The sequence below is a fragment of the Carassius carassius genome, chromosome 24, assembly GCF_963082965.1.
Source record: "Carassius carassius chromosome 24, fCarCar2.1, whole genome shotgun sequence".
Taxonomy (NCBI): domain Eukaryota; kingdom Metazoa; phylum Chordata; class Actinopteri; order Cypriniformes; family Cyprinidae; genus Carassius; species Carassius carassius.
Window position 1 is genome coordinate 16,065,729 of NC_081778.1, and position 24,480 is coordinate 16,090,208.

Consider the following 24,480-nt stretch of genomic DNA (forward strand, 5'->3'; position numbering starts at 1 on the left):
TGAAACTCTGAAAACAGAGTTTTGCAGGCTTGCAAAGTGGTAAAAAAAAATTTCATCTCTTCAAACATAATTTTGTTTTTGAGTTTTCCCTCTTCAGAAGTGCAACACTCTTTTTTATGGTGTTGTGCAATCATTTTTTCAGATTTTCTAATTTGTCACTGTTCTCCCAGTGTATAGTTTGCTTTCAAGATTTGAAACCTTGTAAATAGTGATCTGAAAACTGGTGTGCGAATAGGTGAAAAAAAGTTTTGAAACTCTGAAAACTGAGGTACAAAAGGGCGAAACTTATTAGATTACATTTGCACTCCTATTGCAGACTACTTTTTCAGAGCTGAGTTTACAACACCCACTTTGCGGAGATACGCCCACACAGTTGTGAGCTTGCGACTCACGTGATTTGTGGAAGTGTTGTCACGCAGCTCTGCTCTGAAACTCTGAAACTCAGACTGAGCGAAAATGAAGCTTCGCAACCTCGGAAAACTAAAAAAAAGCCTGGAGGGAGGGCTTTCTGCTCTTGGCCAATGCTTTGCTGTCTGCTGACGTACAGTCCAATCACAAGTCGTATTTACTGGAAAGGTGGGATTGACCGACTGCTCCGCCAATGACAAAAGCGCACAGGATACGCAAACAGAGGATGCACAGATTTCTGGCCACAAGGCGGTCCGTCTAGCCTGGCTCCGCCCTCCTACGTACTTCCGCTCAATTTCATTTCCCTTCAGTACTCCTCTGTACAATGAAATGTACGAGAGTCTGGTAGAACCAGGCTAGGTCCCGTCACGGTCCAGTTCTAAAATAAAGGTTACCCACTTGTCGCTGAAATTCACCATACAATTGCCAGTACCCACTGAGTTTACCACTGATAGACCGGCGGTGCATCAGTATGTACCATCTCGGTTACGTATGTAACCTTGGTTCCCTGAATAGGGAACGAGATGCTGCGGTGACGTCACCACGTATGGGAACACCTTCGGTGTGACGAATGTCTGAAGCCCTATACCATCCCGCCAATCTTATTGGCCAAATAGCATGTGGCACCGCCCAGCATGCGTAAGCATATATATACCTGGTGCCGCGCGCCATTTACCTCAGATTTCATGACGAAGAAGAAAGCTATCAAGGTACGGCACGGCCAGAACCGCAGCATCTCGTTCCCTATTCAGGGAACCAAGGTTACATACGTAACCGAGATGTTCCCTTTCATAGGTCACTTCGATGCTGCGGTGACGTCACCACGTATGGGAACGCTATACCATCAACGCCTGACGTACCTGATAGCTTGGATCCAAGGAAGCATCTGGTCAAGCGGAGAGAACCCGGGAGCCAGGAGCCATCCTCACATCCAGACTGTAAGACCTGATAAAAGTGCTCGGTGAGGACCAGCCTGCCGCAGCACAGATATCATCCATAGAAGATCCACTGAGAAAGGCTTGAGAAGAAGCCACTGCTCTCGTGGAATGACCTTTTACTCCTAAGGGCGAAGCGAGCCCGCGCGCCTCATAGGCCAAGGAAATAGCCTGCACCAGCCAATGGGACATGCGCTGTTTCGTAACTGCATGGCCTTATTCTTATGTCCAAAACAGACAAACAGCTGGTCAGACTCACGCCATGGGGCAGTACGATCCACATAAGTCTTTAACGCTCTCACAGGGCAAAGACTCAGATCCCCAGACTCCGCCGCAGCAGGAGAAAAAGCCTCCAGGACCACCTGCTGAAAGCGAAAGGGATAGATGCGACCTAGGGACATAATTAGGCCTTGGTCGCAACAACACTTCCACAGAGTCTGTGCTATAAAAGTCAGGATTTATCCGGAACAATTCCAAGGGCTCAAACAGATGCCCTGATAAACCATGCAACACAATGGAAAAACCCATGAAGGGACCCGCACGGGGCGGAAAGGCCTCAGCCGTCGCGCACCCTGTATGAACGAGAAACAGTGGATGACGGCCCACTGAGGCACCATTTATATATTCGTGGTAAGCTGAATGGCTGCCACGTAAACCTTAGGGTAGCTGGTGTCACTCCATCCGAAAAACGTTCCTGAAGGAACTCCAGTACTGACGCCACTGGGCAGTAAACTGGATCCATATTATGAGTTTCACACCAGGCCGTAAACAGTCTCCACTTGAAAGCATATAAGCGTCTCGTAGAAGCTGCTCTAGAATTCAGTATAGTCTCGGTAGTTTCAGCAGAAAGACCGGGACATATGAACTCACTCTGCTCAGAGGCCACGCCCACAGATTCCATAGATCTGGCCTTGGGTGCCAAATCAGTCCCTGTGCTTGTGATAATAAATCCTGTCTGAGGGGAATCTCCCATGGAGAGCCCGCTAACAGATTGATCAGATCCACAAACCACGGCTGTGTGTGTGCCACCGCGGAGCCACCAGCAGCAGCTGTTCCACCCTGTCCACCCGTATTCTGCGTAATATCGCCGAAATCAGACAGATTGGGGGAAAACGCATACAAACTGGTCCTGGGCCAGTTGTGGGCTAATGCATCCAAGCCCAGGGGTGCTGGAGGGCATAGGGAGAACCAAACGGGTAATGCGCAGTCGTGTTTGACGCAAACAATTCCACTTCGCTTCCCCGAAAATCTGCCATAGGAGACTCACCGTTTGGGGGTGCAATCCCCACTCCGCTTGCTCCAGAGTCTGCCTGGATAGCAAATTCGCTCCAAAGTCCAACGTCCGGGGACATGAACAGCTCGGATCGATAGAATTTAGTTCTGAAAACAAAGAACATGTTTCGCCAGCCTGCACAGGGGGCGAGAGAATAATCCTCTCTGATGATTCAGGTATGACACAACCGCTGTGTTGTCTGATCTGAGCAGCACATGACGGCCGATCAGCAGATTCGAGAAATACTGGAGAGCCAGAAAAACAGCCAGTAATTTCAACCTGTTTATGTGCCAACTCCCTTGACAAACAGCTCCCCAGTCGGTCAAAGACGCATCCGTCGTGACAGTCTCTCGGGAAGCGCAAATCCCCAGCCGGACTCCGGTCAGGAGAATTCAGTCAGGAGAATTCGGTTGACATACATATTTTTAAGTGACATCACACATCGCCGTGTCACCGGAATCGTCCGATGCGGAGACAACGGGGTGAAACATTCCATACGTAAGCCCAGGCTGTTAAATGATTCAGCACAAGATCCCCATGAAAGTGTGCTTGAGTCTGTGATTGCGCTAAACACCAGCTAATCGCCTAAAATAGTTCAAACACGAATGCCCTGGTGCCGCAACGGGGCCAGAGATCCATCCATGCATTTTGAGAAATACTGATACGCTTTGCTCTCTAAAGCGAATCTGAGGAACTTCCTGAGTGCAAGATTCAGATGGTGTAAACCCAGAATGGGTCGTAATCCGTCAGTGGTTTTCTTTTTTTTTTTTTTTTTACCACAAAATGACGGCTGTAAAAAACCCTGCCTCCATCTGAGAGGGGTGTACTTCCTCTATAGCCCCTTTGCTCAGCAGCGTTGACATCTCCTGTCGCAGCACCGCTATTTCCATCGGCTTCGCCACCGTGGAAAGAATTCTGCGGAAAGGAGGCGGGCCTTATTGAAACTGAATGGTGTATCCATGGCAAATCGTGCGTAACACCCATAGAGAAATGTCGGGCAAGCGTTCACACACGGCCGAGACCATACTAGCGGTCTCAAAATTTTCGCTTCCTGCAACGCTGTCATACATGTTAAAATATCCGGGCACGAAAAGCTCGTGGCGTTCGTGCACAGGGGAAGTGTATGTATAAGAGCCGTTGCGTCTCGTATAATCCTGAAACGTGTCCACGGCAGGAATTAGGCCAACAGATTGAACATCGGGCTTTGCCGCTAGCGAAAAACGGCGGCTGTGCGAGCCGTCATAAATGGGTCGTCTGTGCAGGACCCTTGAATCGCCCCTCAAAATTCTGAAAGCTGGATTGCGCAGAGTGTCTGAGGGAACGTTTGGCATTACAGCTCAATCCAATGCTGCTCGAAGCACCGTTTGCTGCGAGGCAAACAATGTAGAATGTGGGGACTGCAGTGAGAGGGTTAGATGTGCATAGCAATCCAACAGCACTCTCTGGTGGAGGGCACAGTCCCTGGCAAGCATTAAGGAAAACGCATGCGTCAAACTCGCTGCGTTTCGTTGTGTATAATCCTGAAGCGTATCCACGGCAGGATTTAATCCAACAAGATAAACATTGGGCCACGCTGCTAGCGAGAACGCGGCAGCTGTGTGAGCCGTCATACACTGGCCATCTTTGCCAGCCTCCGCGCCGTCCCTCAAACTCTGAAGGCTGGATTGTGCAGAGTGTCTGAGGGGGCGCGCGAATGATAGCTCAGTTCAATGACGCTCGAGGTGCCTTTGCTGCGAGACAGTCAATGTTAGAGAACATGAAGGAAAACGCATGCATCAAACTCGCTGCGTTTCGTTGTGTATAATCCTGAAGCGTATCCACGGCAGGATTTAATCCAACAAGATAAACATTGGGCCACGCTGCTAGCGAGAACGCGGCAGCTGTGCGAGCCATCATACACTGGCCATCTTTGCCAGCCTCCGCGCCGTCCCTCAAACTCTGAAGGCTGGATTGTGCAGAGTGTCTGAGGGGGCGCGCGAATGATAGCTCAGTTAAATGACGCTCGAGGAGCCTTTGCTGCGAGACAGTCAAATGTTAGAGTGTGGAAACTGCAGTGAGAGGCTTAGATGTGCATTAGCAGTCCAACAGCGCTCTCTGGAGGCGGGCACAGTCCTAAGCAAACATGAAGGAAAAACGCATGCGTCACATTCGCTGCGTTTCGTTGTGTATAATCCTGAAGCGTATCCACGGCAGGATTTAATCCAACAAGATAAACATCGGGCCACGCCGCTAGCGAGAACGCGGCGGCTGTGTGAACCGTCATACACTGGCCATCTTTGCCAGCCTCCGCGCCGTCCCTCAAACTCTGAAGACTGGATTGTGCAGAGTGTCTGAGGGGGCGCGCGAATGATAGCTCAGTTAAATGACGCTCGAGGAGCCTTTGCTGCGAGACAGTCAAATGTCAGAGTGTGGAAACTGCAGTGAGAGGCTTAGATGTGCATTAGCAGTCCAACAGCGCTCTCTGGAGGCGGGCACAGTCCTAAGCAAACATGAAGGAAAAACGCATGCGTCACATTCGCTGCGTTTCGTTGTGTATAATCCTGAAGCATATTCACGGCAGGATTTAATCCAACAAGATAAACATCGGGCCACGCCGCTGTTTTTTATTGCTTCCATTGTCCTCATACGCTGTTTGTGACGGATTGAGAGAGGATAGAGCTGAGATTTTGAGTCATCGACTTTGCAAAAACCCAACGTCCTTAAGAGTCCAAAAGCATTCACTTCGCATTCACAATGAAGCCTGTTAGAATTAATAAAAACAGTTATAATGTCCTTATAATTTAAGCCATGAAAAAAATAGTATACGTTTTTATATTCATTGAACATTAATTATTGAGTATCAGCACGTGCGCGAGCACAAATGTGCTATTAATTTTATAGCTACAACAGTGCATAGGAGCGCAACTGCCCGAGCGCTTTGGAAAGGAGAAAGCGACGCGTTTTTAGGCGCGACATGTGAACGGCCCTTAACACGGTGTTTTGTTCCTTGAATTCATCAGATTTTCAACGAATCAAGTGAGCCAGTAATTCAACAGTCCATTCAAATGGACTCTTTTGTTTCCTTTCTAACAGAATCAGCCGTTTTGAACGAAAAGTTTGATTTGAAAGATTCAATAAATAGCCTACTTAAAAACATGGTTTTGCTGTCACCTACTGGCGTTTTTATTGTCATCGTTATTTATCAATGACAGGCCTAAACCAGACAAGGTGCAAGCACTAGCCTACTACCAGCACAAAAAAAATCATTGTAATCATTATGTGAAATTAGCTACAGGACCAACCCCCCGCCCCCCAAAAAAGAAACTGCGTTGAGGAAAGTGAGTCGTTCGCTGCGTGAGGTGAGTGTGTATACTGAGCAGTCGGTCAATCCCACCTTTCCAGTAAATACGATTTGTGATTGGACTGTACGTCAGCAGACAGCAAAGCATTGGCCAAGAGCAGAAAGCCCTCCCTCCAGGCTTTTTTTTTTAGTTTTGCGAGGTTGCGAAGCTTCATTTTCGCTCAGTCTGAGTTTCAGAGTTTCAGAGCAGAGCTGCGTGACAACACTGCCACAAATCACGTGAGTCGCAAGCTCACAACTGTGTGGGCGTATCTCCACAAAGTGGGTGTTGTAAACTCAGCTCTGAAAAAATAGTCTGCAATAGGAGTGCAAATGTAATGTAATGTAATAAGTTTCGCCCTTTCGAACCTCAGTTTTCAGAGTTTCAAAACTTTTTTTCACCTATTCGCACACCAGTTTTCAGATCACTATTTACAAGGTTTCAAATCTTGAAAGCAAACTATACACTGGGAGAACAGTGACAAATTCGAAACTCTGAAAAAATGATTGCACAACACCATAAAAAAGAGTGTTGCACTTCTGAAGAGGGAAAACTCAAAAACAAAATTATGTTTGAAGAGATGTAATTTTTTTTACCACTTTGCAAGCCTGCAAAACTCTGTTTTCAGAGTTTCAAAAAAAAAATTTCACACATTCGCACACCAGTTTTCAGATCACCATTTACAAGGTTTCAAACCTGGAAAACAATCTAATATAGTGGGAGAACACTGACAAATTTGAAACTCTGAAAAATTATTTGCGCAACATCATAAAAAAAATGTTGCAGTTCTGAAGAAGGAAATCTCAAAAACAACATAATGTTTGCAGAGATATTTTTATTTCTTTTACATTTTGCAAGCTTGCAAATCTTATTTTTCGATCTTGCAAAACTTTTTTTTGTAAGATTTGGAGTTTTCGAACACTTAGTTTCAACCTTTCAGAACTGTATTTTCAGTTTTGAATCATGGCAGGATTTAAATCCCATAGCAAATACGTTCAGCACAGATGAGGACCGTCACATAAAAAATCACTCAGGAATGATTTACTAAGTAGAAACATATAATATAATAATTATAATATAATAATAACTCATGTAATCAGATAAACCATAAATTAGTTTCGGTCTTTTATGAATATCACACATCTTTGACTCTTTGTAGGTCTCAAAGAAGGCGGAGCTTCGCTCCAGATTGGCTGAGATTCTGCTGCAGCATTCTGGCCCCCAGCAAACTCAAGGGATTGTGGGAAAGGAGGAGGATAAAATGAAAAGACAAGTGTAAGAATGAGTGACTAGGTGGGGAAGGAGAGAGCGAGATGATCGGGGCGTGTGAGATTAAACTCTAGTCCTCTGCTCTCTGGGGTCTAGGCAGTGTTGATTCATCATATTTCTTTAAAAACTCTGTTCTTGAACTTCCACATCCAGGCTTTCTGTCAGGCACATTGTTATTTAATAATGTACTTGTTACAACTTAGGTATATAAAGACAAGCAGCGTTTGGTTAATATAGGGGTCATATGATGCTATTTTAAATTATTTTTCAAATACTGTACATTATTTTAGGTACTCTATGCCCCGCCTCTCTCAAACGCATCGTTTACTACAAAGTCCCTCCTTCTGACAAGCACAGTGTGCTGTGATTGGCCAACTGAACCAGTGCATTGTGATTGGCCGAACACATTAAGCACCCGTCGGAAATGTAACGCCCCTTTCCATAATCGTGAGTTTCATATTTCAAAATAAATGTAAAGATAGTTAATAATGTCCTTAGTTTTACCATCAGTTCAAGTCCGAAAGAGGAACAGAGTGGTGAGACAAACACAGTGATGAAGCTCGTATGTGTTTGCAGTACACGAGTCATGGACGGTTAAGACAGCTGACTCCACTGTGTGACCGTCTCTCTCTCTCTCTCTCTCTCTCTCTCTCTCTCTCTCTCTCTCTCTCTCTCTCTCTCTCTCTCTCACTCTCTCTCTCTCTCTCTCACACACACACACACACACACACACACACACGCGCGACACACACAAAACTCGGATTTGAACATTCAATAGCAAATACTTAAACTTATAACAAAACATACTTACAGTAGCTGATTCAGAAGCGCCAGATTGTCGTGGCAAAGTCAGAATTACCTCCTCTCCTAGGTTCACAAAATGGGTGTTCATAAAAGGCATTGCTGTTCTGTTGTAGGTAATCTTAAAGATTCCTAAATGCATCTACTTTCAGAAGGCCAAATAAAGTGCTTTTTTCTTTCGCCTCGATACACACAGGATCTCTCTGACATGGCTGCTTCAACACTAACTGTGTTACTGAAACCACACTTTCTATGCGTGAACATTTGGGAGGTATTACAAAAATTTTCCACACAGTGACATAGACATGTGGGGGCGTGTTTAAATGAGGCTTTTTATGGGGGCGTGGCAGAGTATTAACTTTTGATAAAGAATATCTCTTTGGATTTGAGACTTTAGTCTTTGCAACTTTACAGATCTTCTTTGTGCACCAAGAACTTGTAACACTCCAAAGAGAAACGAAAAATTTAAATCGCATCATATGACCCCTTTACCTATGGACAGGCGTGAGAGTAATTGACTGACCGTGATATTTTTGTGCTTATTGATGTTTAGTTTTCATGATAGCGAGAAGGTCACAGAGCAACATGTTGCCTGTCCTCCTGCGCTGAAGATTGCGCGAGAGGATAGACGAGAGAATGAAGGAAGTGATGGAAGCCAGACAGATGGCTGAGGAGAAATGCATCTCCCTGTCAGCTCCAGTGTAGAAGAACAAGAAGGTCAAATTAGTGCACTAATCACACACACAATTACAGTTACTCGCACAGATGTTGATTACAAGCCTGCTTGTCTTTCACAGGAAGTTCTGCCTTATGGCTGTCTCATGCGATTATATAACAGATGGTTAGTTTATCAGCATTTACGAGAGAGGAAACAAAATGACCTCAGTTTATATGAAACTGTTTGTTTTTCTTCATACGTCGCAGATGCTGAGTTCAAATCTCGCAAACAAACTTGGGAAAAGGCCAAGTTTCGTCTCAGGTCTCTGGAGGGTCATAGTGACATTACCACTTGTGTGGTCGCTGTCGACAATCTTGTGATTTCTGGCAGGTACCTGAACCGATGATGGAAGGAAAAAAAATGACTTATGACTCTAACTGACTGTGAAATTGCTGACGTATCCATTAATGCCTCTATCTATTCTCTGCTTTTCACCTACTGTTTCTGACGATTTAAGTCGAGATACAACAGTTAAAGTGTGGCATGTTCCCACGGCAACGGAGCAGTGCAATTTGGGAGGTCACAGCGGTGGAGTCACCTGTCTCAGTGCACCACCTCCAGAGTACTGCAGGAGATTGGGTACACACACACACACACACACACACACACTCACACTCTCTCAAGCCCGGGAAAGTAAAGAATAATTGATCCTGTTGACGGGGCCAGCCGGCTGATACAGATGTAGCCCTGATTGTTCACTCATCTTTTTTGCTCTCTCTCTTTTCTCCCACCTCTTTTGTTCCAGCTATTTATGCCCTCCTTCCCATCTGTCCCTTTTGCTCTCCATTATTCCATGTCTTGGTGTTTTGACAGTTTTGTTCTTCATATCCCTTGTCCTTCGTTCTCCCTTTTCTTGAATCCTGCAGTCACTATTTTTTCTCATTCTCTGTCCTACTCTTTCTCATTCTCTTAATCTGTTTTTCCACAGCACATGCATTCGACTTGGCTGACAGGGAAAGATTTGTTCTAAGTGGTTCCACAGACTGTTGTGTGAGAATTTGGGCTTTGAGCTCGGGTGAGTCTCTCTCTCTCTCTCTCTCTCTCTCTCTCTCTCTCTCACACACACACACACACACACACACACACACACACACACACACACACACACACACACACAAACACACACACACACACACACACACACACACACACACACACAAACACACACACACACACACACACAAATGTGTGGCCTCAGCAGTCATTTTCAAACAAGGGTTGTGCAGCTTTAGAAATATGAATGTACTTTCAATTATTAGGAAGAAACTGTTGAATACTAATTTGAATATAAGGAGGAAGGCAAATACAAAACTATTTGACTTAATTATACATTGAAATTAATTCTGATCTGATGTTCTGTAATAGATCATAGCACAACCGTTTTTTTACCTTGATAATACTAATTCTTTCTTGAGCACCAAATAAGCATATTAGAATGATTTCACTCTAAAATATATTAAAAATGGAAAACAGTTATTTTAATTTGCAATCATATTTCACAATATTAATGTTTTTACTGTATTTTTGATAAAATAAATGCAGCCTTGGTGAGCAAAATATACTTCTTTCAAAAACATTTTTAAAAATCATACCCATCCTTTTATAAATATTTGCCCCTTTTTATGGTCTAGAACTGCCATTTCACAGACTAGTACAGAATTTGTTTTACAGGACTATGAAATTGTAATATAATCATCTTTGTTATTACTGTGTTGTTATAACTGAGTGTATTACATATTTGTTATATACAAATTCTGAAGTGAACATTTTACTTTCATGAAACTATCTGGTGTGGTGTTTGATATACAATGATGAATCTGTTCTACATATCAGAAAATAAAAAGGCACATTTAGTCCAAATTAATGATGTAATTATTTATGTGTTGTTGCTAAACTAAATTAATTTAATTATTCATTTATGTGACTGTGCTGAATGCCCTTATATGGCATTATTCTCTCATTCCGAATCAACATCCTGTGATGTGTGAGCGGGGAGATTGAAATTCACACTCACGAATCAAAAGGATGCCAATTTTGAATATGGCCCAATCCTGCTTAAAATGTAATGTAGCATTAGAAATGTATAGTCAAATTACGAATGTCCATTTTAAACTATTATTAAAACTGCAATATGAAAGGATGGAGAGTGTACAGTAGATGTGCTGTTGTTCTGAACATCCATTATCTGAATCTCAGGAATCAGTCATTATATAACAGGTCGAGAGGGTCCTACTCGCTCTTTTTTTGGACACCACATCTTTTTCCGTCCTCTGCCGATGAGGGTGAATTAAACTCAGGTGTGTTTGGGGTTTGCATCACATGTTGATCATGTTATTCCTGCAGGTCAGTGTGTCAAATCCATCTACACATTCAATGCAGTCTCAAGCCTGTGCTTCATTCCTGAAGGAGAAGGCTTCATTGTTACTGGTTCAGGTAGTTATCTGTGTGTGTGAGAGTGAGGTTGAGTTGACCATGTCTTGCATCAGTCTTGATATATCAGGTGTGTCTGAGGCACAGTCTTATTGATGTTACACTAGACGCTGGGAAGCTGCAGGTTTGGAGCTGGCGCTCGCAGGAGAACTGTCAGTCAGTGAACGCACACCTGGACACAGTCACCACACTACAGGTGGGTGAGTGCCATGGCAACAGAACTGCGCTGGCATCTAGAACTTTCTGAGTCTGCCCTTTAGAGAGCAGCACGTTTCACGAAAAAAAAAGAAAGGTTGTGCCTCCGCTCAAAGCTGAATCCCTTGAGAACAGTTTTTCTCCTCTGCGATCTTTAAACACAGTCTAAAGTTCACAGAGATCTACAAGCAATTAAATGCCAACATTTAAACATTTTTCTCCTGTTTCTGACTCTTTCTACTTAGTGATTAATGGATACTATGAAATAAAACTGTGCAGAGCGATATAATTTAAAAATAATCAATAGATACTGAATAGAAGTAAATAAACCATAGCAACTGAGATAAAGAAATAGGCTGAGATAAGAAACTGAATACTGTAGCATCAAACAGCGGTGACTCTCTTTCCATATTTAATACTGTTAGTTGGCACGAGTTGTCATGGAAACACAGTGGCATTTACCCTTCGTTCTCTCCACAGTCCCAGGGTCCTCTGCTGTTCAGCGGCTCCACCGAGGGATGTGTGTGTGTGTGGGAGGTGTCCGATGAAGGGCCGGAGCCCCTCCACAGGTTGCACATCTGGGGGCCAGAAGTCACAGGGTGTAGTGGGGATGACGGGAGGCTGATTCTGAGCCCCCACGGTGACCGTGTGTTCCTCTCATGTAGAAAGGCCAGCATACAAATCCTAAATTGGACAACGGGTAATATATTGAATTTATTCTAATTTAAGTTTAATATTAATATGAATTAGAATTAGATTTATTATTTTAATTAGTCAATAGAACTTAGGATATATATGTGTGTGTGTAGTTTTTGAGATTAGTTCATTTTTTATGATTTATTTGATTAAAAATACAGTAAAAACAGCAATATTGTGAAATTTATTTAAAACTACTGTTAACTATTTTAACACATTTTAAAATGCAATTTATTCCTCTGAATAAATCAACAAAGCTGAATTTTTAGTCTTCACTGTCACACAATCCTTCATAAATCATTCTAATATGCTTTTTATTTTTCAAGATTCTTTGATTAATTCATTAATTAGTTCATAATAACAGCGTTTATCTGAAATATATTTTTTGTAACAATGTCTAACACTTAACTGTCACTTTTGATCAATTTAATGCGTCCTTACGGAATAAAAGTTTTGTTTTCTTTCCTTACGGAATAGAAGTGTTGAAAACAAAACAGTAACTGAATTATTAAAGTAATACATATATGCATATAAAATTACATTTTATGTATATTTAAATATGTTTACTTGAATTTACAATCAAATAAATCACTGTTAATCTCATATATCAATATTTGATAAAAGTAGCCCTCAAATTTGGAAAAATAGAAAAAGATATTTCAAAGACTACAGTACATAAAAGTGTTCAGATGAATGGGCTGCATTACTTTTTTTAACTTAATCACACCAAATAAACATGTTAAATCAACCTAATCCTATGATCTGCCATCAACACCAATATTTAGTCAATATCTTATTTTATAAAGCACTTCTCATGGATATGCAGGATTCTGTAGCAATAAATATTTTACAACCCCCACTGGACCGTCATTTGTTCTTTGACTCAAGGCTATTTAACAGATTTATTAATGGAATACATCTTGACTGAATCTGTTCGCTCAGAGCTGCTAATATAATCTGTGTTAAAGTCCCAGTGGCTCAGAGAGGGGGCTGTTAACCCCAGGCCAAAGGAAAACGTAAAAAACATCTGCCACTTTTTCATTTTAATCCCGTTTTCTCACAGGATATTTGTGCTAAAGGCCATTATCTCAAGGGAAAAAAACCAACCTGTAAACAATTACATCAGATAAATCAGAGTTACTGGTTGGAGCACACAACATGATGTGACACTCTAATCAAGAGTGCTGAGATTCATAATGACCCCAGTTCATCAAACAAATCGTAGCTGGAGCGCTCAAAGAATTAATGAGCTTCTTACAGACAAAAAAACAGTGGTTTAAATGGCATAAACACACCACAAAGTCAGCAGCTACTGACAGAGTAGGAATGGAGTCTATAAATAGACAGATTATGTGAGTTTAATTACTTTTTGTTTATGGTTTATTTGTGTTTCAGTGGATGAACGTTATTATGATGCCCCTAATGATGCATGCTGGCTCTCTCCAATCATGTACATTATATAACGTATTACTGTATATATATCAATCCGTAGACATTTGCTGACACATAGTTACTAATATAAGACACTCTGCTCAATGTTTCATTTAATCAGGATGTCAATATGTACAACCCGAATTCCGGAAAAGTTGGGACGTTTTTTAAATTTTAATAAAATGAAAACTAAAGGAATTTCAAATCACATGAGCCAATATTTTATTCACAATAGAACATAGATAACGTAGCAAATGTTTAAACTGAGAAATTTTACACTTTTATCCACTTAATTAGCTAATTTAAAATTTAATGCCTGCTACAGGTCTCAAAAAAGTTGGCACGGGGGCAACAAATGGCTAAAAAAGCAAGCAGTTTTGAAAAGATTCAGCTGGGAGAACATCTAGTGATTAATTAAGTTAATTGATATCAGGTCTGTAACATGATTAGCTATAAAAGCTTTGTCTTAGAGAAGTAGAGTCTCTCAGAAGTAAAGATGGGCAGAGGCTCTCCAATCTGTGAAAGACTGCGTAAAAAAATTGTGGAAAACTTTAAAAACAATGTTCCTCAACGTCAAATTGCAAAGGCTTTGCAAATCTCATCATCTACAGTGCATAACATCATCAAAAGATTCAGAGAAACTGGAGAAATCTCTGTGCGTAAGGGACAAGGCCGGAGACCTTTATTGGATGCCCGTGGTCTTCGGGCTCTCAGACGACACTGCATCACTCATCGGCATGATTGTGTCAATGACATTACTAAATGGGCCCAGGAATACTTTCAGAAACCACTGTCGGTAAACACAATCCGCCGTGCCATCAGCAGATGCCAACTAAAGCTCTATCATGCAAAAAGGAAGCCATATGTGAACATGGTCCAGAAGCGCCGTCGTGTCCTGTGGGCCAAAGCTCATTTAAAATGGACTATTTCAAAGTGGAATAGTGTTTTATGGTCAGACGAGTACAAATTTGACATTCTTGATGGAAATCACGGACGCCGCGTCCTCCGGGCTAAAGAGGAGGGAGACCTTCCAGCATGTTATCAGCGTTCAGTTCAAAAGCCAGCATCTCTGATGGTATGGGGGTGCATAAGTGCATACGGTATGGGCAGCTTGCATGTTTTGGAAGGCTCTGTGAATGCTGAAAGGTATATAAAGGTTTAAGAGCAACATATGCTTCCCTCCAAACAACGTCTATTTCAGGGAAGGCCTTGTTTATTTCAGCAGGACAATGCAAAACCACATACTGCAGCTATAACAACAGCATGGCTTCGTTGTAGAAGAGTCCGGGTGCTAACCTGGCCTGCCTGCAGTCCAGATCTTTCACCTATAGAGAACATTTGGTGCATCATTAAACGAAAAATACGTCAAAGACGACCACGAACTCTTCAGCAGCTGGAAATCTATATAAGGCAAGAATGGGACCAAATTCCAACAGCAAAACTCCAGCAACTCATAGCCTCAATGCCCAGACGTCTTCAAACTGTTTTGAAAAGAAAAGGAGATGCTACACCATGGTAAACATGCCCCGTCCCAACTATTTTGAGACCTGTAGCAGAAATCAAAATTGAAATGAGCTCATTTTGTGCATAAAATTTTAAACTTTCTCAGTTTAAACATTTGCTACGTTATCTATGTTCTATTGTGAATAAAATATTGGCTCATGTGATTTGAAAGTCTTTTAGTTTTCATTTTATTAAAATTTAAAAAACGTCCCAACTTTTCCGGAATTCGGGTTGTACATCAGTAATGAGATGCTGGCTGGAATATAGTAACTTTGGGATGCTTATTAATGAGAAGTCTGTAGGAATGCTCCAGGCACAGTTTAACTGACGATGCGAACCGTAGCTCACATTGAGTGTTGGATGCCAAACTGATGATCACTTTGTGGAAAAAATTGAATCTAGAGTGTCAGCTGGTGGGTTTTAAGGAAAATAGTGCTCAATGCAAATAATCAAATGCAACTTGCCATATAATTTTGCATATTTAGATTTGCCCCCCCCCCCCCCCCCAAAAAAAAAAAAGAGAGAAAGGCTTCCCACATCATTTGTTGTTGATGTCAAAGACTTTGCATCCTGTATTTTGGAGCTTAATCTGTCACTTGGAAGCTGTCCAAATTAGGCAGATGTCAACATGGCAATATTACTATCAATGTTTATTTTCAAGGACATTGTTTGTTTACATTGCTGTTGGTTTCTGGTCCTAGCTGGTCTCCCAGCCTGGTCAGTCTGGTCTGTTAACTGGTTTTACAGTAATTCTGGGAGTTTTCCAGCTGGGTAATCTGGAAGACCAGTCAGTTGCTCAATTTAGTTATAACACCATTTTAGCCAGGCTGGGAGACCAGATTAATAATCAAAGACCAGACTGGTTTAATTGGGTTTTACAGCAGAGCAATATTGATACTGTGTTGGGTCACCACTCAATGTCCAATGTAAAATCCAAAACCAAAGACTTGCATTCAATATTTTGGCACTTAATATGTCACTTGGAACCTATACAGATTAGGCAGATGCAAACATTTGATGTCAATGTTGATGTTTAATTTCAAGGACATCTGTGTTTACAATTGTACACACTTCTGGCAAAAATGTCTAAATCCAGACTAACCTGGTTTGCCGGTTTTAGCTGGTCTCCCAGCCTGGTCAGGCTTGTCTGTTAGCTAGTTTCTGGAGTGGTTTTGGCCACTTTTAAGCTGGTCGCCAAGCAAAATCAGCTAATCACCATGGTGTAGAGATGGGAGATCAGATTTAACCAACTAAAACCAGATTATGCTGGTTTAAGCAGGTTTTGTCAGCAGAACAGTAAAACAATTTTGGTTCTGTTTTGGGTCACCAAGAGTAACTTCTGAACAACTAAAGGTGTAAGTCAGCACCTTCCTTAAGGCGGCGCAACTGGTGCGGACCGAGGGGGAAACATTCCCCCACCCCCAAAACGAATTTTGCTGGGTTGACCTAACAGAAAGCTCTCTGGTTTAAAAGTGACTTCTGTGTGAGCAGATTCATGTTTCGCTACACTATAGACCTTTTCATTGAAATGTAGCTAATGTGACACCTTAAGCCAGATATGAAGATTTTTAAGTTGATCTGCCTTTGCCTAACTCTTAATGATGTACTTGCTACTTCAAAAGCAGTTTGTATAATGAAGTCATTTTAAACCCATTGACAGCGCACGGTTGTCAGCAGAGCAGCTTTGCTTTTTGCTTCAGGCTGAGTTAAACATCCTTCTGTCCTCGTAAACAGTGTGACCCAACTGCCCTACACTGACGGTCTTCTGTTGTTTTTCCTCTAGAGGCGATGTCACAGTGAGACGAGACAGCCGACTGGAAGATTGTCTTCTTGAATCCGACACAGACTCTGATGATGAACAAAGTGAGGGTAAGAGAGAGAGAGAGCCAAAGATGGATACATTAACCTATTTGAAAAACTTTTTTTTTTTTTTTTTTTTACAATATTTTAACATTTTAAATATTTTTATATATTTTAATAAATGGATGTTTTTATTCCAGTCTAAAAAAAGCTGCATTAATTCAATAATGTTTTTACACACTTTATGGACTTATTTTTGCAAATTTTTTGAATAAATGAGTTAATAGCATTTAAAAAGCAATGCTATAAAACATTTAATTCACTTTGATGGCCTTAATGAAAATATCTTTTTTCCCTCCAGTGGACGATGATGAAGTCTCCATACCCCAGGATGCATCTGAAACAGAGGAACCCACAAGTTCTTCATGGCTGCGTTGTGTTCTTCAGTGAGCGAGAGGAGGGGGTAAATGAAAAATGAGAGCAAGGGAAAGGAGACTGAAGGAGGGTTAAAGGAAGAGAAAGTGAAGGCAATGTCAACGGGCGACGATGGAGTGCAAGAAATCACGTGAGGGGACTGAAGTGGAACAGATTGACTGACTTGCAGAAGGGAAGAAACAGAAGGAGGAGAGGAACAACAGACTGTTTTGATGTAAACGTTGATCCAATAAAACCTACCATGTTATGTCTGTGTATGTGTGAAATTATTTACCATCGCTGGCACATTTGTCTATAAATATCTATAGCGTTGTTCATCATAGGGCTCCTGTCCAACGCTACATTAATGTATATCGATTTTCCTGCCGCTGCCTCTTTTAATTTGTCGTCCTTGAATACTTTTTATTTACTTAAACTGGTCTTCAGAATATTAATAAGCTGCTTCTTTTATTCCATCTGGCTATTTTTGCTGTCAAAATTCATTTATTTTCTTCTTGCTGCCTATTTAATTTGAACCAGTTAAGATGCATTAGTATTTCAATCTTTCCTCCAATCCTCTTTTCCTCCCTCCCTCCCCTGGCTCTCTCTCTCTCGGTTTCTATCTCTCTACCTCCCTCTTCTGCACTCTATTTCTCACTTGCACAATTTCTACATGTCTCTGTCGCTACGGCAACCAATGCTTTCCCCCACTTCCAGGCACTCTGCCTCTCTCCCAGTCTCTTCTTCAGTGGCATGAGGTAGGCATGTGAGCAGATATCTGTCTTGAGAGTTTGAATCTGCATGTTTCCAAGTGTGTGTAGGTGTATTTGTGAGTGCTGCCTGGAAGTCAGAGGGTGGCGTAAATCTGGATACAGATGTTGAGTTTTGTTTGACGGCTCGGAAAGAGGCTTAAACGCATGCAAGCATCCACAGGTGTGTTTGCATGCGTGTTTTTCTGTGGATCTTGTGGTTTGGTTTTCGATGAGTGTGATCCATTTTGATCTGGATGAGTGTGTATGCATATGTGTGTTTTATTTGTGTTGTCTCAGAGCCAGCAGGGTATTTCTCCACTACAGCCATCTGTTTATGGTCTTTAAATCAGTGTCAAGACTGAACCTTCCCCCTTTCAGCTCTGTTTCTCTTCTCATTCTTTTCTTTATGTCATTCTTATTTATGAGATGATCGGAGCGGCAAGGAGTCAGTGAACAGGCTGAAGCGATGGAGCGATGGTAAGGCAAAGTGAGAGTGCCTAACAGACTGTTTTGGTTGCACTGTGCTCTCAGATCTGACCAGTTGGTTTCCTGCAGCCTGTTGGGTTGCATCAGCTTCTGCTTTAAATCTCTTTCCATCTGTGCTCGATTCACGCCTCTCAGTTATGTGTTTTTTCCAATCTCTAGCTTTTCCTTTTCAATCCCTCCTTCCGTTTTTTCCGTTGCTTTGTCTCTGCTTCCCCCCAGCTCCATCTCTCCCCACACTGGATTCATTCCCCTTTGGAGCTTCCTGCTGGTCACTGTAATTTTTTGCACTGCCACCGGTGACAGAGATCGCAGGAAGTGGGAGGAGTTGGGCGAAATGCAGATGCCAGTCACGGCGCAGGCCAGCACCACTCAGCTCTGGGCGGTGGACTGGGGTCCCACGCAGCCCCTGGAGGATGAAACCCATCACTTCCTATCCAGTCTGGAGACGGAAAGTTTGAGGGAGACTACGCCCGAGGACTGGTCACATCGTCGGAGCATGCCTGCCAATCAAACTCAACACCCAACTACAGGAGAGAGGGACAAAATAGAGACAGAAGAGCAGGACACCAAGGAAGGTTGGTGTCCGTGAAATTAGTTCTTTATCTGAGAGCTGCATCGCTGACAGGACTCTGAGCTCATGCTGGTTCCTCATAGTAGAAAATCTGCGCTTGAGGAGAGCTTAGATTTCTCTCCCATTGAGCAGAAGGCAGGCAACAATCCAATCAATTTAATTTTACCTGATTATGACACTCTGCCCACCCTTTTCGCCCCCAACATTTTCTCTTGCTCTTCTCTCCTGTAATGGTTCCTTGTTGCTTTCGCTCAATGTCTTCAGACTTTTCCGACATCTTTGTGTTTCCTTTAATTGCTTTTTTTACGGTTGTGCATTATTTAGTGAATGAGTTGAAGATGACAGTTCAGTTCTTGCATTTGAATTGAGGCAGCAAACAGATCATGCATTTGGCAGGCACTTTTATCAAAAGCAACTTGCATTGCATTCAATATATTTATTATATTGAATATTATATACTCTACTGTTTTAGGAATGTATTTTTAATTGTATTATTTCTTAAGGATATAACCAAATATAGAAGATTGTGTGAGACCATATGTAAACACTGTATTATTTATAAGTATTTGAATTGCAATTCAGCAAGTCCTCTTCCTATCATTACAATGTAAAGTATCACATCTGTTCAAAGTGTCCCCTTGCTGTGTCTAATTTATAAGTAATCTAATTTACTTTTTTCAGTGGACCCACAGTTTTACGTGACAGTGACAATTTCATCTCTGCTGATTCTCTCTGCGGTCATCATCTCTATTAAACTCTGGTGAGATTTTTAACCACTTCTCTGCCTAAATGGTTCTGTCATACATAGCCTGAGACAGCTTGCTCCCGTGTGTCTATGTGAGTCATTGTACAGTCAGTGTGCCATAATTGGTTCACACCACAGATTTCCACAAACTTTCAATTGAGGGTTCTGCTGTTCAGTAAGAGTTCCCCACAGAACTGTTAAAAAAGCCAGCTATGGATATTCTAACTCTGCAGACCCTAACAGTGTGGACACCTTACAGTGTTTTATTGTGCTGGTTTAATTAGAAATGTAGCCTAGAGCATTGAGGGCCATCAGGCAAAGGAATGCATTTATACTTACTCGGACTGCAGCATTTGATCGAATAGATGACCATTAAAATGATATAGAGAGCTAAAGAACGGCCCATATCATCCTCAGAGTAACTATAAACATGGGGTGACAGGTTATGAGTGTGATTTATTACTACCAGCCTTAGTTTGTGCTAGAATGTTCCCTTCGCTGAATTCACATCCATCGTAATGTGCCATCAGCCAACACACTCTAATGGCAATTCATAACTATTTTACTTTTCTGAAAAATAGGTGGCTAATGTCTATGAATTTGTACAGTCTCATTTGTATGTTTTTATACAATCTGCTTAGGCCCAAATTATACTTTGCTTTTACATGTGCACTATATGCTCTGTGCACTGTGACAAAGTTTGTCATCAAAATAGTACATACATTCTATGTCATCAACATAAGCTAGTATATACAACAAATACTATACATGTGAAGCCCGATTTTCCTAACCACGCTCAGCTTGCACATGTGGCTTCAATGTTCTTGTTTCACAGTCAAGAAAGAAACCCCAGAGATAGAACAACAACAAAAGAGCCATGTTGACAAGTGCTTGTGTTTGAGGGTTAAGAGATACCAGCAACTCTAATTTAAGACATTTTATTGCTAATAACTTCTGGAGAGAAATAACGCAGACATTGGACACTAGAAACTTTCTAGTGCGCATGAGTCAACCGCATGTGTTGGCAAACACTATCCAACTAAGCAGTTAGGTTTTAGGCCCAGGTGTATTTCGTTTTCCACGATTCCCAGCTGAGCATGCAAGATTTTAAAGTGTAAAGTTACTCTATTAACTGTTAGTGTGGATAGACATTCAAATCGTTATTTTCAAGCACCCAAATTACTCACACATGGCATTAGGCTATGTGCGCAGACATCAGAAAAAACTGTTGACTAAAATTACATAGTGCAGACCGTAACTTAGACAGACCAGCATGAACGAGGACAAGTTTTTGGCTTCAGTTCAGGCTGGGCATTCAGTCTCAAATTCATACGAAATCGCCAACTCGCAGAATAACTGTTTTCTCATAAGATTCGGATTGCTTCAGCCAATCACATGCTTTTTATGCTGCGGTAAAGCAATAGTGCAGGCAACGTTAATACAAATCGGACACTATGGGAAAGTTTGTTAGATCGATAGAGAGGCTTAAAACTGTGACATCGCGAACTCCCGACAGGTTTATGTAAATGTGAGGCCACCGCTTATCTGAGCGAGCCGAGGGCGGTTTTATTGCAAACACAAGCTACATTTACGCAATTAATCTCTGGATTTCACACACTTGCCTTGACAGACACCCTCGCGCTCACTTAACCACCTCCAGTCCATCATCCCATCAGAGCAGAGGTGGAGTGAACTCGCTCCTGAGTCACTGAAGATAAGTGTGTGTCGATGTGGGGTATTAATATTACATGGGACGTCACACGGTGACACTTTGTCTTTCCCATGGTTGCTGGATGACAAATATGATTTTAACTGATAATTTCAGTGTCTCTCTCTCTCACTTTCGTACGCTTTATTTCCCCCGCGGGTTTTTTTTGTTCTTGCTGAAGGCGGTCTATGAAATTAAGCCAGTGAGTGAATGAACTTCCCGTCAGTGCCTCTGAAGTGTTTGCCTTCTTTCCCGTTATACTCTTTTAATCTCTCTTTTCATGCCTTTTTCTCACCTTCTTCAGTGTCATTCACTGACTGACGTCCTAATCTCTCTCTCTCTCTCTTTCATTCAGTTACGACCGCAGTCTCTCCCAGCGCCCTCCGCCTCTCTCCCTTGCCATCCCTCGGTCCATGGCTCAGGAGGACAGCAGGCAGACACTGCACAGCACTCCATCCTTCCCCGACAGAGAGAGGTAGCGTGCGTGTCTAGGGACAGGGTTCCAAGACTGGGTTTAGCACTGCGTGTGTGTGTGTGTGTGTGTGTGTGTGTGTGTGTGTGTGTGAAAGAGGAACAGTCAGAGATAACAAGACTGGTAAACCAGACACTGTCAAAGGGAACAACATAAATAAAAGAACACGTTCCTAACAAATAAATAATCACACCTAGGGGCTATATTAAATTACGGATTTTTAAAATCATGTCAGGAAGCCTGTGGACCCTTTTGTAAAAGTCAGAAACGAAATAGCACAGAAGTTGTATGAAGTATTGAACTTTGTTAATTTAAGGAAAGAAAAAGAATTAAAATGTACTAATGCATTATGCATTCATACACTGTTGCATAAATAAAATTATAATATCAAGATTAAATGATTATGACATAACATAAAATAAATATTAAGATTAAAAATGTCATTCAGTGTAAAGCTGTAAGTGGAAAATGTACAGTAAGTGGCCTAACTATTTGAACTTAATCAAAAATTAATTTCTTTTAAAATTAATAGCAATATTACATTATTATTTTTCCATTAACTCATTTAGTGGTGTAATTTGTACCTATTCATTTTTTATAAAGTATTTGAGTGATCACTGTTCATTCAGTTGAACCTGTTGATGTGGTTTAGACTTCATTACTTAATGACTAAAATATGATATTTTTATCTTTGTTTTGTTTCAAAATTGGTCCGAATCTTTTAAAAATGTGCATTCAGTGAAAATGTGTTCTATTAATGAATGTAATATCTATTTAAACGTAAAAATACAGATACCCGGTATGTATGGCTGATTCTGTGAAAATGGTGTGTAAATTAGGATGTTAGTGTTGTTAGATCAGTTGTAAAGGCTTGCAATACAAAACAGTCAGTTAGGCATGGTTGTTGAGGTTTTTTCTCAATTGTTGTGAATATTTCAACAGGAGAAACGCATAGAGTGAAAGAAAGCATGCCATCCATGAAATCAGACCCACTTCCTGCTGCTCTGTGCATTTCAGAATTAATATCACTCTCGATAATAGAGTGAGACTCTTATTAATTTGCCGTCTCTTTCTCCATCTCTTTACCCCACGCTGCAGGATACCAGTGGTCAATCTTTGAAGAACTGACTCTTCTGAGTATGATAATCAAATCTCACCGGCATGACATAGACTTTGGTGTGCACACATGGGCAAGCCATCCGAATGTACATAACATGTAGATAGACACGTGTGGATATATGGATGAATAACATCTGTTTGGACACTCTGATGAAGACTGTGAGGTTTTGTGGTCCAGTGGCTCCTTATTTCGGGCTGTAACTCTTTCTTCCGATGCTGTTTATTCGCGACAGTATTATTCTTGTTAGTCATAGCAGCCATTCAGAAGGGCTCTGGGAATGCCAAGTCCTCTACCATAAAAACAACCATTAGCTTCTGATCCTGGAATAAGCTGTGATGTATGTAGTTATTAATTTAGTAACTGGCGTGACATACTTGTAGTAGCCTATCTCATGCGTACAAAGTTACAGGTGCCCACCGCTGCCTTTATCACACTTTGTCTAGCATTTATTTGAGCTTAATGAATGACTGCAGCTATTCTGAAGAGTTTGATATAATTCACATCACTTGTTTATAGTGTTTTGTTTCATATGGCTCCGTGTCCCATGGCAACAGTGGACTGCAATGACGTCAGCTGATATAAACAGATATCTGGAAACACCTCTGCAGTGTTACCTTATAATTTACACTAATTATCTGACTAATGTTTTTCGTCAAACATCAGTTGAGGTGTTTGTGAAACCTACCTAATTCTATTCCAAGTGTTATGCTTTTTAGCGTTATACTTCTAAATCATGGCCATATAGCTCTTCTCTGGGTATTTTTTTGGTTAGCAGAGAGCTAGGACTAACCACAGTGGTTGATGTCGGTGATGTTTTCATGTTGAGTTTATGGAAAACACAATTAAGGACTGAAAAATAAGCTTGGCGCTGTCATGGCATATCTAGTTTGATAAGCAATGTAAAAAAACACAAGTTTGTTTGATCTATCACAATGCTAACAACCATGGCTAGCGAGGCAGCTTAGGGTTTTCTTGTTTCTGAACCGCAACTATCAGCAGGGTTTGGGTTCTTAGACAATAGAAACATTTTTAAATATGTACTGAAGTCAGTGTTTACTTGTGTATTTTGACTAATTTGATAATGAAAGAGGATATTCAACAGGAAATATTAAGGAAGGACGTTCTAAAGGGCAAAATCAGTGCATGGATAGTTAATGGCTAATCAGGGGTTAGCGTTATCCAATACAGTTTAACAGTTATCAGCAGGCTTGGTTTCAGATGTATTTTTCCCATTCTTTTTTCCAATAGGGATTTAAAATAAAGTCTTTAATAGTTATAAGCCATCAACCAAATCAAGCAACTACAAGGTGAACCACAGCATTGCAAACTTTCATTTGAAGCAAAAAAGTTCAAAAATCTGACAAAGGTGCAAGACTGTACTTTGAGGGAACAAACTACACTCCCATGATGCATTGCAAATTACATGGTTGAAT

The 24,480-nt window shown here is 41.4% G+C and overlaps 2 protein-coding genes across 6 annotated transcripts; both read left to right on the plus strand.

The window, feature by feature from the left end:
* The first annotated feature begins 8,410 nt into the window (after positions 1-8,410).
* LOC132103489 (uncharacterized) lies at positions 8,411-17,229 on the plus strand. Its single transcript, XM_059508621.1, has 10 exons — positions 8,411-8,723; positions 8,931-9,054; positions 9,182-9,303; positions 9,653-9,739; positions 11,068-11,157; positions 11,262-11,350; positions 11,830-12,049; positions 13,441-13,495; positions 16,763-16,848; positions 17,141-17,229. Exons 1-10 carry the CDS (start codon positions 8,684-8,686, stop codon positions 17,227-17,229), a joined length of 1,002 nt encoding a protein of 333 aa, XP_059364604.1. The 5' UTR covers positions 8,411-8,683.
* On the plus strand, positions 15,471-24,151 carry LOC132102962 (PILR alpha-associated neural protein-like). Of its 5 annotated transcripts, none has more exons than XM_059507715.1 (7): positions 15,476-16,848; positions 17,141-17,951; positions 18,372-18,422; positions 18,651-19,006; positions 19,684-19,762; positions 21,811-21,930; positions 23,026-24,151. In XM_059507715.1, exons 3-7 carry the CDS (start codon positions 18,412-18,414, stop codon positions 23,045-23,047), a joined length of 588 nt encoding a protein of 195 aa, XP_059363698.1. In that variant the 5' UTR covers positions 15,476-16,848; positions 17,141-17,951; positions 18,372-18,411; the 3' UTR covers positions 23,048-24,151. The 5 variants fall into 5 exon arrangements, with proteins under 5 accessions (XP_059363700.1, XP_059363698.1, XP_059363701.1 ...); XM_059507718.1 differs by having other exon boundaries at positions 18,735-19,006; XM_059507717.1 differs by lacking the exon at positions 23,026-24,151 and having other exon boundaries at positions 15,471-16,848; positions 21,811-21,934.
* Positions 24,152-24,480: the final 329 nt, after the last annotated feature.